Here is a 13,718-nt window from a genome sequence, read left to right on the forward strand (position 1 = left end):
AAAATAAAACTTTAATTACACATTAAAACGTTAATTTAAATTATAATTTAAATCACATAATTTAAATTTTTATGTTCAAATCAATAAAATTCAAATTAAGGAAACAAATAGAAGCTAAGTCATTATATATTTTAGGTACCGCACTAGTCCCTCGTGTCAGCCTCCCGCACCATAAAGACTGCCAAAAGAAAAAAAATGATGATTTTCATATATCAAAAATAACAATGTTATTGGACACCGACCCACTAATAAAATATATGTCTCAGTATAAAATCCACAGGAATTCACTTTTTATTGATACAAGCATTTTTTTTCAAAAATGGGAATGGTTTCGTCATTTTCATTTACGCCGTCATTTAACATAAAATTATATTTATGTTTCATTAAATTCAATTTTAAAATTTATTGAATCCAAGCACAATTATCGCAAGAAAACTTAAGCAAAAAAAAAAAAAAAAAAAACAAAACAATAATAATACTGTAAGGGAAAAACTCGATCACACTATTTATTATATCTATGAAAGTGTAGCTCAAATATTGCAAAAATAACCAATTAAAGCTTTTTCCCCTTGATATACTACAATTTGCATGATTATTCATTATCTTATAATATCACGAATGATCCTTAAATTTCATTCTCAATTTTATTTTGGTCCATAATTTATAAAACATGCTAAACTTGACCTTGAACTATCAATTTATTTCAGTTTTAATCCTTCTTTCAATTGGATGTTAAAAAGACGGTAAAATGTTTTATTAGTAAAATGTTATTTTCATCAAGATCCATACATATTATGTGTCAGCATAATGTTATTTTATATCGTATATATATTTTGTTATTTTTTTAATACTTAAGTGATAAAAAAGATTAAAACTAAAACAAATTGATAGATTAAGGTTAAATTTTGAATGTTTTAGAAGTTAGAGACCAAAATGATATTGGGTTAAAGTTCGATGACAAGTTATGGGATTAACCCTTAGAACAGGTATGATGCGATATTTTTAAATGATAATCCATGTTTCTTAAAGAGAAAAGGAATACAAAATCAACAAGGTGAAAACCCTTTAGATAACGATTCTGAAGTATTAAATTGAGCATTTTGAAAGTATTAAAAACACTTGGAGAACGTTTGCATATACTGAGTTAAGTTGTTACAAATTAAAATTTTGATGGTTTTAACATCACTGTCAAAGTATTAACAATACTTAGAGAGAACAATTGTAATATAATTATTGAGTTATTACAAAGTTGTAAATTTGAGGTTTTAATAATTTTCCCATTCTTCGTTAGTTTAAAAATTTATCGTAATTTTCGTCTCATCCAGAATAACTTTTAACTTTTTCATTGTTTCTTTATAGCCTATTGTTAATTTAAAATGAGTGAGTTTTTTGGATTTTTTATTATCACAATGGATATTCTAAATTATTCGTTGGGTTAATCTTATTGGTATTCCTAATTTTAGAGTCATTTTTAAAATTTTAAACACGCTCACTTTAACTTTTAAATTTTGATTTAGTCATATTTAAAGTCTTTTGTTGGAATTTATATTAAAATCAAGACAAAATAAGAAGGAATTAAGCGTAATCACGTCGTTTTTCTCCTAAAAATTATGTTAAAAACAAATGCAAAATCGATTGGTATTATGATGTTTTTACCAAAGGGTAACTGTTATTCAGTCGATTGTTATTAAGGTAGTTATCGGTCAGTATCCGGCTGGTTACCGGCCGGTGTACCGGTTACTGGTTAATTACCGAACGGTGTCACAAGTGGGTAGAATTTGTATCTTAAGGTTATATATCTTGATTGGAATAATTCTCCGTAATTATTATTATATAGGAGAAAGAGAGAAATAGGTTAAGACTTGAGATGAATTAAAATTAATAGGCTAATAGTTTACATAAGTTAATAAATAGGTCAAATTACTGTTTTCGTCCATAACTTGTCTGATTATAAACTATAACTTGACAAGTTATTATCCATAATTATCCATAACTTGTCTGGTTATGAACTATAACTTGATAAGTTTATCCATAACTTATCTAATTATAAACCATAACTTAACAAATTATGACATATTAATTTTTATAATTAAAAATTAACCTATATATTTTCTTAAACTTTTCATATTAACCTATTTTCTACTATTTCTCTTATTATATATTATGGCATAAGTGAATTCGTGGAGGAGCCCATTTTTTGTGCCCAATGTAATTGGAGCCCAATTTGAGAAACCCCAGTGACCCGAAAAGGCACAGCACACGCCAAAAAATCATATCAACAAATAAATGAAAACAACAACCACACAATGGAATATTAAAGCAGAAATATCTCTTTCAAATAAATAAATAAAAAGAAAATCCCATCCCAAACAAACCTCAAAAACTCCATTTTCCGGTAATCCTTTCTCTACCTCCGTTTTTTTTTTTTTTTTTTTTTTTCCGGTAATTCCATTTTTCGACATGATACAATGTAACTCCTATTCTCGTTGACATGTCACCCCCGCAGCAGCCAGTCAGAACCCGCCACATCAGCCTTCCCCAGCTCCCCATCAAGCTCCCACCGTTACCAGATCTCTTCCTCACTGCTCTCTCCGTCTGCTTCCTCTTCTCCTCCTCCGCCGCCGGCGGAAAGCCCCTCCTCTCCAAATCCCAAATTCTCCGTTTCCCATTTTGCCCTCGCCGTCTCCTCAAAATCTCCGCCATGTCCCTCCCCGGCGGCCGCCGCCACCACTTCGCCAACCCCCAATCCCTCTCCGACTGGCTCCGTCCCCGCCTCCCCTCCGACTCCTTCGCCTCCTGGGGCGTCAAGCCCGGCACCAAGAACGTCCACAACCTCTGGCTCGAGCTCTCCGAGGGCGAAACCTCCCTCGCCGACTCCACCCCTCCCGTTCGCACCGTACCGGTCGTCACCGTACGGATCCGTGACGGACGCGACCGGATTCTGATCGAGGCGCACCAGGAGCTCTCCGACGGGACCGTCAGGAGCCGCGACCGGCCCTTGTCGGAGAAGATGAAGCCGTTCGAGGACGTCGATTCGGCCGTCGCTCGCGCCGTCCAAGAGGAGCTCGGCTCGATAATAGGTGATGGTGGAAAGGTGATGATCGTCCCCGGATCGTACCGGAAGACAGTGGAGGAGAGAAATTCGGTGTCGTACCCTGGTTTGCCGGCTCGATACGAGCTGCATTCGGTGGAGGCGTTCGTGGAAGGGCTTCCCGACGGCGAGTTCTGCACGGAGGAGGACGACGAGTACGGCAATTCCGAGAATTCTGGGGTTGCAGAGAAGGCTGTGTCTGTGAAGAAGCATTTTTGGAGATGGGTTAGTGCCGATTCTGTTAAAGTTTAAACCTTGATTAGGGTTTTATTTGAGCTTAATTAGTCATACGTTCTGGATTAAAATACATAGTGCATACTTAGGATTGGTTAACTATTATTTAACCTCTTTTGTGATTGTATAATTATAAATTCAAGAGAAGTAGAGGATTCAAATTTTGAGCTTATTGTAAAGATGATGGCTTTTGCTTCGAATAAAGATGCTGGTATAGTTCTTCTCCAAGTGATGAGAGTGAGAATTATTCTTTCAGTTTATAATCATACGTGTTTTTGAGTTGCTAATAATATAGTGCGGGATTTATTTGTTAATTAGCCTCTGCTTGGGATTGTATAATTGTAAATTAGAAGCCATTTAGTGGATTCAATTTGAGCTTATTCTAAAGACCATGGCTTTTGCTTCAAATAAAGGTGTTGTTATAATGTATTCTTCTCCAAGTGAAAAGACAGAATTTTATTGTTTCAGTTCATAATACATGTTATTGAGTTGCTAATACTATACAGTTCATACCTTGGATTATCTATAATTGACCTCGTATATGAGAATGTGCAAGAGAAATAATGGATTCAATTGTAAGTTTATTGTAGAAGATGGTGGCTTTTGCTTCAAATAAAGATGTGGATATACTTGTCCAAGTTACGAGATTGCAGTCATATTATATTAGCTTTGAGTTTTAAATCTACTTTTAACTTCATCTAATTTCTTCTGGGTTTGAATTTTTTTTTGGGTCTGTAAATTCACATTAGATCACTTTACTGGACAATCAACAATCAAAAGCGATAAAAGAGAGAGAGAGAGGACAAAAAAAAAGTGAAGATTTTGATGAATTTATGATACCTTAAACTTAAGGCTTATGGAAAAAGACAAGTGTGAAGTAACCGCTTATTCTTGGTTCCTGTACCTCATAGAAGATTTGGTTAACTTTTCATGAATGGGATAAACTTTTTACATCAATTATGCACAGTAATTGACATTGATTGAGACTCTGGCTGAAAGAGGGGGCATAAGATTGTGCATGTCAGCCTCACATATAAAGCATTTGGCTTTATCTCCAGAAAGAAATGTTTTAGCCCTTGTCGCTGTTGCTTTATGGTGATCAAATCATCATCATCAGCAGCGGCAGCAGCAAAGCTTTTAAAAGCCAATATAGATTAGTAGTGCAGTTGGAAGCCGAGTGACTGGTGGAGTGGGTCTTGACAGTTGATGTCGTTCGCTTTGTTTACATTATTTTTTACTTCCATCTTAATAGACGCTTCGCAAAAAGTTTATACGTGTTTATAGATTTGTGGCAGAGGAAAACGAATTGAACCGTAAATAATAGAACTAAAACAAACAAATATACTACAATGTTCTTGTTTATCAGCAGTATGTTTATCATCTCATCTTTGAGTTTCCTTGGTGAATGAAAATTGAGATAAAAATAGTATAATAGCAAGTAACTGTTTTTGTTTTTATTGAATGAGAAATAATGTTTTTTTTTTTTGGGGGTGAATCCCAGTAAGTGTATAGAATTCTTTTGCTTTGAATTCAGCAGTGGAACCTTTTCTCTTTTTGAAAAATCCCCTTTTCTGAAGATAGGTTTGTGGCATCTAATCAAGTCAAGCACTTTGTATAGTCACAAGGACTCAGACTGACTTTTAATTTTATTGAGAAACAGAGAAGAAGAGACAGGATCTGTCTCATTGAAACTCTACACATTTTAGGGGGAAAATATGATCACTTGTGTTTTCTGTTTTTTCATATATGCTCTGATTTTTATCATCTCCCTTCGTTCTTCTCCATGTTCTGAATTTGAATTTGGAGGTTTCTATGAAAAAATAAACCATTGATAGTTTTTTATTTTTCAGCTATCAAATTTAAATTAGAAACTTTAGCCGTGTTTGGAATTGATCACTTTTTTATTTTTTATGTTTTTTGAGAAAGAAAAAATGAAAACGTTTTCAAAATGACGTTTGGCGCAATAAAGACAAAAAACGGAAATGAAAATAATTTTTTAGTTTATTGTAAAATGAAAGAGAAATGAAAAATGACTTTTAGTCGTTTTTTATTTTTTATTTTCGTTTTCTCCTCTCTCGAGTAGAGAGAGAAAGAGAGACATTAATGGGTTTTTTTACACTGAAAATAATCCCTTGATAAAACTAATAAGTGCATTTTTAAAAATAATTTTTGTCTGAGATTGAAAACGTTTTCATTTTTATTTTCATATAAAAACAAAATTATTTTAAAACGAGTTCTAAACTCATCTTTTGTTTTCCTTTTTTTTTTTTAATTTAGAAACATGAGGCCTTACCATATAAGTACCCTTTAAATTTTCGTATTTGGTTTTGTTCTAGTTTAACAACTTTGATCGATGTGCATCACAATATCTATAGCAGTCCTTTAAATTTTCCTCTTTGGTTTTGTTCTAGTCTAGTCTAACAACTTTGACCGATGTCCATCACAATATCTATAGCAGTTTTCTATCTGGTTCGTGTCCAGACTTAAACCTTGACCTTGAAGGTCATACCCAGTATAGCTGCAATATTATTCACTACTCACTAGTCACTACTCTGTTCAAGACTCGCCTCTTGGGGTCACATCTAAGCCGCAGATTGAGGAAAAAGCAAAAGTCTTGATTTAAGTACATTTAATCGGGAAAAACTCTCTTTTTAAAATATGGAATATCATCATTTATATAAAGGTGAATCACCTGATGTAAATAGAATACTACGATATAGCATGCTTACTATTTTGATCCTCCTTGAAGATAATTCAATTTAATTATACAGGTCTCATTGTTGACACATTAATGAAAAAAGTCCTTTGAAAAAGCCTTTCCTTATCAAAGATGTATAGTCTATAGCTGCTGGCAATGTGGACTTTGTTAATGATCGAAATTCAAAAACCAGAAACAGAAGGCTTTACACAATTATACTATAGATCATGTTTTTAATTACTATATCTCTATGATTCAGTATCTATAGCCCAAATCCTGCTTTTGTACACGTATGTCAATCATAGTAGTTTATCTTTATCTGTATTAAAATCTTAATTTATTTTTATATGCAAAGTTGTTTTCCATGATTTAACAGAAAGTAGATTCTTCTTTGAGTTTATGGAATTGAATTAGTTTACTTGTCTAACTAGAAATTACTTTTGGACTTTGGCTATATTTTTCACTGGAATATAATTTTTAATTCATTAGTTGCACTCTGCTTTTGGTGGGGGCGTGAGCTTCCCACACCCGGCGTTGCTAATTGCTATTAGAGGCAATTAAGTTTGGTGGCTGTTTGGTGATGGTGGGGTCTAAAATAACCTTGGGAAAGACTCAAAAAGCAGCTTTTGTCTTGGTAAGCTCAGGAAATACAAGGCCAATTTTGGTGGGGTTATGTTTAAATAAGCTGTTTGTTTCCATTGGTAATCATCATATCCTTCATAAGTATTAATGAGCCCATTTCCTGTGAAAGCTTGCCAGCTTGAACCATCATAGATTAGCAATTCAGAATTTACCTGATACTGGGTTTTCTCTTATTATGTTTTATTGAGGATATATGACATAACAGCCATAAACAATTTCTTCTGTTGATTTTTTTTTTTTTTTTATCAGCAATCTTCTGTTGATTGCTAACGGCAATATAAATAATTCTTTTCTGGGGTTTTCAGCTATTAGTGGTCATTTTTGTGGGGTACGTTTCAGGTAAGAGGTGGCTAGCTTTTAAGATCCTGAGAAAGTTCACATACTTTTGAAATTTGTGGCAGTAGGTTTTCTCCATCTTTGTGTTTCTTTTGCTTTTTTTAATTAAAGAGAGAGAGAGAGAGATAGAAAGAAAGAGAGCATTTTTTGTCTGTTTCATTTGAATTTTCTTTTTAACTATTTAGATACAATTTTCTTTTGATGAAAAATGGCTGCGTTAACCGACGGCCACATGTCCCTGTCTCCTGCAGCTTTAGTGTATGAGTTTGCTAATTTGAGCAAACCATAGATAAAGATAAAATGAAAAGGATCCAAACTGGAGACTGGTAGCGGATATGCAGTTCTGTTTCTAACCTTATCTTTTCCTGCCTTCATTCTCTAAAAACCAGGAAAATTTTGGACACTGGTTTTTATTGATCAAGTGAATTAGATGATTGGCAAATTTCATTTAAATCATGGGTCATCCGTACTTTTTCAAAGAGAAGAAGAGCTAATATTCTAGTTTACATCTTTCCTTAATTCCATCAATATAGAGGCAGAGCCAGTTCACTAATAAAATCAGCTTATACACACACACATATATATAATCTCATTTTTAAAGATATAGAATATCTTCCAGTATATTCATTTCAGGACAGAACCAAATTTCATTCCTTGGGTATGGTTCAAAGCAGGCAAAGAAAAAGAGATTCAAGTTGCAACATGGAAGATACAAAGGAATCCAGTACTTGTTTGCAAGAGGAGGCAAGAATACTCTCTTAAATAAGTCACAAATTAAAAGGTGAGAAAGGGATTGAACTGTAAAAATTTTAGAGATTCCTTCACCAAAAACAAAAATACTAATAATCAAAAAGCAGACAACCGCTCTCCTATTCTCATCTTTTCTCTTTGGAATCTCACCCCGTCATCATTAACTCTTTCAGCCAGGTCTTTTTAATTTCCTCCTTCCCAAAACCCACAACCAAAGCATAACAAAGCAGAAACAATCCTTATCCTCCAATATTCTCAGAAGCCCACCAAAAGAAAAAAGGATGAACCATTATACATGAAACATTTTCACCTTTTCTTTCTCTTTTCATAGTCACTTCCCACCACATGCAAGGCAAATATCTATCAAAAGTAAGAATGATAAATAAAAGTAGATATCTAAGATTCACAATCCAAATAGACTTACAATTGTTATTACTTTCTTTCCCATTAGTCATTGCTAATTTACATTTCACAGAAACACTTTTATAGCAGCAGCAAAATACAATTAAAGAAAACAATCCAAAAACAAAGAAGCAACTCACTCATGAAGAGCAAAGAGCAATATGATCATAATGTTAGTAACAATATTGTTTAGCTTCAAACAGATGTGGAACACTGAGTGCCTTGCTCTGAAGAAAGTGGACCTGTTGGAATAGCAGGTCCAAAAGCCACAACAGCAACACAATTCACGTTCAACCGGTACCGGCCGGAGACCCAAGTTCCGACCTTCCATCGGAGCCGTCCATTGACTTTGAGATTCAGAACTAGTCTCCCAACCGTCTGATCACGTACCACTTGATAACCAAATGATGGAGCCACAGGTAAACCAGTTCCCCCTAGAGATGCTGATAGGAGATTGCTATCTTCATGGCCTTGGTAGAAAGGAGGGAGAGAAGTGTAGACTGTGATTTGTTGTCCTTTATAAGCAGCATAAACTTGTAGCTCATCGTAGTAAATTCCGATTTTCTGATTCGGGTTTTTGGAGAGGAGAGTGAGTTGGATAGAGGAGTTGAGGAGGTGAGAGTTTGAGAGGTTGAGTTGGTAGATATCAGCTTCTTTGAGGGAGAACTGAGGCTTTGTGGGGCGTAGGATTAGCCAAACCAGGAGTATTATGGAGAGGATTGTGGTGAAAAGTGCTGAGAAGGCTAGGAAGACCTTCTTGTAGAGCTTCTCAATGTTCACTCCTTGTTTGCCACAGTGTTTGGGAGACTTTATGAAGAGTTGAGACATTTGCAAGAAGCTAGAGAGAGAGAGAGAGAGAGAGAGAGAGAGAGAGAGAGTTGAGAAGAGTGAAGAGAGAAGAGAGAAGAGAGAAGAGAGGAGGTTAACAAGGTTAAGGAAAGATGGGGTATGATTGATGGGGTTATAAAGGGCAGAAAGAAGCAATTATTTCATTCCCATGCTTTTGACTGGCAGCACCAGAGGCTCCCTCTGGTGGTGAACTTTGCAAAGTAGTTGCAAAAGATATTTATTTGGTAAACTTTTGGAATGTAGTTTAATTAGTTTAATGAGAATTATGCGATACGGTACAAAAACATACCCTACGAGTATTTACGTAACTCTAAAGTCTAAATCGTTATATCACATGAGAATCATATCGTAAAAACATTTGAAGCTATTGACAAAAATATAACAAAGAACTGGAGGTAAAGTACTGTACACTACTGGTGGGGTATTTTTTCTTCACCTTACCACATAACTGATTCTATTCAATTTAATAATGATAAAGTAAAACTTGTAGGTAAGATGTTCCATATCAACCGTAGGATCAGTAGACCACCACTTGATGCACATTGTTGATCACCGAATTCCATGCATGCATGCATGGATGTTCCACCTTAATGTGAATCCAATAACACATATCTTGAACTCAAAAGGGTTGTTATGACTTGGAAAAGGGCCAATTTGTGGGTGGGACGAGATTAGCCTTTTTTTCTAAAGCAAATGAGGTTTCTGCACGTTCATATGATTGATTGACTTCAAATTATATTAAAGAAAAAGTAATTCATTCACTAACCTTTGTCATTGCAATAATTTAAGTCCAAAGAAATAGCATTTGATTATGTATTGCGAATTTTCTTTAAATTCTCTACGAGAATGTATAATATCAGTTTATAATAACATCTAGGAGAGACTAACAAGTTTCCAGTCAGTTATAGAAAAGGAAAAATAAAAATAAAAAACTTATCCCCGTTTGCCAGTAAATTACAAGTGAAAATTTCCTTTTCATTGCCCATATTCAAGAATAGTGGTTCTCATTATCACTTCCCATGAACACTTCACAACAAAAAAAGTGATTTTTTCCACTAAAAAAAGAAAAAACTACGTGACAATTGGGGTTTTGTTGTTAATGGATTGTTGTTTCACTTTCAACTCAGTTCCGTTTTGCGCTAGCACACACAAAAGAGATAGTAGAGCCAATCAGAAGTGGTGCCAATTATATATAGTTCGTATTATGCATACATGGCCCTATGGTGATTAAGCACAAGTTGACTTGTGAGCCAGGAGTTGTACACATGGCGAACATGTGGGGGCCAACATCATTCAGTGGGGCCCATTGCAATAATCAAAATCACGAACAATGCATTTGCACTCTCTCTGGTGTATCCTAGGCATGTAACAGGGCTTTAAAAGGTTCATTTATGCAAGCATTTGAGTTATTTTAATAATTGTTTTTCCCTTAAGAAACATACTTTTGAATTATATAGATGAATGAAAGCAGAGGATACGGAGGATATCTATGAGCACTTTGGAATAATTGAAACTTTTAAAAGGGTCATCATGTGGGAGATAGACTTCTTGTGCCTTGGGGAATGGCCAATAGCCTTTTGTTATCTTTTTAGTGAAAAAAATTCAATATGGTCATTTTATTGAATAGCCATGATTATAATGAACGGTGTGGCCAGTACTTAGGGTTCGTTTGGTTGGAGGATTCAAACCATGTGATTCGAATTATTTTCGATTTATGTGTATTTTTTGTGAGAAAAAATACTGTAACGAACCACAAATCATGATTTGAATCAGAGAACGAATCCCTCTACCAAACGCCCCCTTAATCTATTAAAAAAAGCAAATAAATATTGGAAGTTCTTGAGTTGTGGGCTTGTTGAGTTTATTGAGCTGCTCAATCAGAGGGGGGAAAAAAAGGGGTCAAAAGGAGAGAAAACAAGGAGAATCTGCAGCAGAAGTTGCTTTTTTGGAAACACCCAAGAAACATCCTTAGCGTGTCTTATGTAGCCGTTACTTTTAAGTTAAGAAAAGGGCAGGAACGGTTAGAGATTGGTAGCTGAGAGGAGCTTCAAATCTTAGCCGTTGGATTTAAGCGCCCCATAAAAGTATTTAGGCAAATTATTAGTGCGTCACAGCAGCTGTTAAGTGCATGATGAAGAGTTGTGAGACCCTCAAGAGAATATTACGGTCTTAGCATAGAAAGCTAAAGAAGTGTGAAATTAAGGGCTCTCTCTCTCTCTTTTTTTTTTTTTTTTTTTTTTTTTTTTTTTTTTGGGTCCATCTTTAAAATCCCTTTTTAAGTTATTGAGCCCTTCAATCAGAAAAATGGGTCCTTGTAACATTAGTGAATATTATTGATTTCTCATCTTAGGTGTTTGATTAAAACAGGAAAGAAAATATCCAAGGCTTTTACTTACTTTTTTGTTGTTGTTGTTGTAGGTTAGAGAAAAGCATGTGAAGATTAACGATAGCACCCTCTCCATTGCTTCCACTTACTTTACTATCATTTATAATAATGAAATCAAACTATGCAAACAAGAATGTTACTAATCTATCTAACATAATGATTGTGTTTGGAATTGATCCTATTTTTATTTTACACGTTTTTTGAGAAAAAAATTAAAAACGTTTCTAAAATAACATTTTGCGCAATAATGATAAAAAATGAAAATGAAAACGATTTTTTAATTTAGTGTAAAATGAGAGAGAAATGAAAAACGACTTTTAGTTGTTTTTCATTTTTTGTTTTTGTTTTCTCCTCTCTCGAGCAGAGAGAGAGAGAAATATTAATGGGTTTTTTTTATTGAAAATAATCTCTTGATAAAACTACCAAACGCATTTTTAAAAATAATTTATGTCTGAAATTAAAAACGTTTTCATTATCATTTTCATAAAAAAAATAAAATCATTTTAGAACGAATTTCAAACGCGCCAATAATTAGCAATAGTGCCGTGTACAAGTATTTCACGTACACTCTTTAAGTGGGTTTGGTTCAAGTCCTAGATTTGAAATGTTACCAAAAGGGAAAGGATTTGCAATATTTATGACCACTCTCAGTGACAAGTCAATTTTTATACGCTTGCTTTAGGCTGATTTAGTTCTCTCATTTCCTTTTCATTTCTTGCTTGAGGACGCAAAATTCTTCTCTAACAAACATATTCACTATAATAATTAAAATGAAAGTTGTATACGATATTTCGTCACATTCACACCTATAAACTCCTACTCTTTTCACTCCCCTTGTACATCAAGATATTTGTAATCAAGATAAAAAGACAAACCCTTTTAAAAAAATAACAAAAATAAGTACATAACGAAATAATAGAAGCTTTAGTTGATTGAATAAAAAACCAATGATTACAGGGGAAAAAACAAATAAAAAAAAGGTTGATTGATTAATTTGTGGCGCCACTGCAAACAATATTGAGTGGGAGAGAAGGAAGGGTTCAAGAGTATCAAAGTTTGAATACGAAATGATAAAACTAAACCTTTGATGTGATATAAAAACTATTGGTTGTAATGTTAATGCTAGTCAATTGTATGGTTTTGGCAGTAGTGGAACTTCAGGCCGGCGGGCCGCCCGAAGCCCGAATTTTTTTAAACTCGGGCGTACAGACCCATATGCCAGCCCGTCTAAGGTGGATATTCGAGCTCGGGCTCAGGCAGCCCGAATTTTGAGACCACGCCGGAGTATTTTTTTGAATTTTTCCGCCCAGGCCCGATTTGCCTGAATGCCCGACCCGTTCGAGCCCGAAAATCATGAAAAACGGTTAGAAAACGACTGTTAGCTGCCCAACCCGAATACCCGAGATGCCCAAAAACCCGTCCAACGGCTAGTTTTTGCCCGAACCCAAACCCGCCAAACCCTAAACTAGCCGTTGCAGCCTGAATTTTTTGAAAAAAAAAAATCAATTTTTTAACCCAAAAATTTTCCTATAAATACCCCTCATCCCCCACACATTTTTCTCACTCAAACTCTCTCAATCTCTCTCAATTTCTCTCAATCTCTCAAATCTCTATTACAATTTTTCTAAAAACTATCACATTATCCTAAAACTCTCTCTCTCTCAAATCACTATTATTTTTTTTATAATGGATCCTTTTGGTTCTAGTGGTATTCCTATTGATGCTCAACACAACGTGGAAGAAGGGTAATTTTCCACTAATGAATTTGTTACGCAAGAATCTATTAATCCGAGCCCTGGTGGACGTACTAGAGGTCATGGTCGCAATGGTGGCGGGCATGGAGAAACGGCGAGTGCCAATGCGACTGCGTCTGCAAGTGTTGCAACCACTAGGAGGAAATGCAAGCACACCTCGACAGTTTGAGATCACTTCGACATAATTGATGAGATCGACAATGAAGGTAACACTAAACATATAGCTCAGTGTAAATATTATTTATCTAAATTACAAGGTGATACTATTCACGGCACCATACACTTGAGAAGACACTCCGAAATGTGTCTTCAAAAGCTTAGCCAATCCGGCGGACCCGAATTCCGCCAAACACAATTATCTTTTGATCGCGCAACCGGTGGTCTAATGGAGAAACGGCGAGTGCCAATGCGACTGCGTCTGCAAGTGTTGCAACCACTAAGAGGAAATGCAAGCACACCTCGACAGTTTGAGATCACTTCGACATAATTGATGAGATCGACAATGAAGGTAACACTAAACATATAGCTCAGTGTAAATATTATTTATCTAAATTACAAGGTGATACTATTCACGGC

At 35.0% G+C, this 13,718-nt stretch overlaps 2 protein-coding genes across 2 annotated transcripts; one reads left to right on the forward strand and one right to left on the reverse strand.

Annotated features, from left to right (window-relative positions):
- Positions 1 to 2,365: 2,365 nt before the first annotated feature.
- Positions 2,366 to 3,711, forward strand: LOC21386785. Its single transcript, XM_010101118.2, has 2 exons — positions 2,366 to 2,395; positions 2,507 to 3,711. Exon 2 carries the CDS (start codon positions 2,702 to 2,704, stop codon positions 3,341 to 3,343), a length of 642 nt encoding a protein of 213 aa, XP_010099420.2. The 5' UTR covers positions 2,366 to 2,395; positions 2,507 to 2,701; the 3' UTR covers positions 3,344 to 3,711.
- A 4,448-nt stretch (positions 3,712 to 8,159) lies between these two features.
- LOC21386786 (NDR1/HIN1-like protein 26) lies at positions 8,160 to 9,099 on the reverse strand. Its single transcript, XM_010101119.2, has one exon. It carries the CDS (start codon positions 8,979 to 8,981, stop codon positions 8,349 to 8,351), a length of 633 nt encoding a protein of 210 aa, XP_010099421.1. The 5' UTR covers positions 8,982 to 9,099; the 3' UTR covers positions 8,160 to 8,348.
- Between the last annotated feature and the right edge of the window lie 4,619 nt (positions 9,100 to 13,718).

Source organism: Morus notabilis, unplaced genomic scaffold (genome assembly GCF_000414095.1).
Source record: "Morus notabilis unplaced genomic scaffold, ASM41409v2 Scaffold556, whole genome shotgun sequence".
Taxonomy (NCBI): domain Eukaryota; kingdom Viridiplantae; phylum Streptophyta; class Magnoliopsida; order Rosales; family Moraceae; genus Morus; species Morus notabilis.

What these genes read in the sequence shown, in the direction of transcription:
- LOC21386785 (XM_010101118.2), top strand. Translation starts at nt 2,702, where the DNA reads ATGTCCCTCCCCGGCGGCCGCCGCCACCACTTCGCCAACCCCCAATCC.
- LOC21386786 (XM_010101119.2), bottom strand. Translation starts at nt 8,981, where the DNA reads ATGTCTCAACTCTTCATAAAGTCTCCCAAACACTGTGGCAAACAAGGA.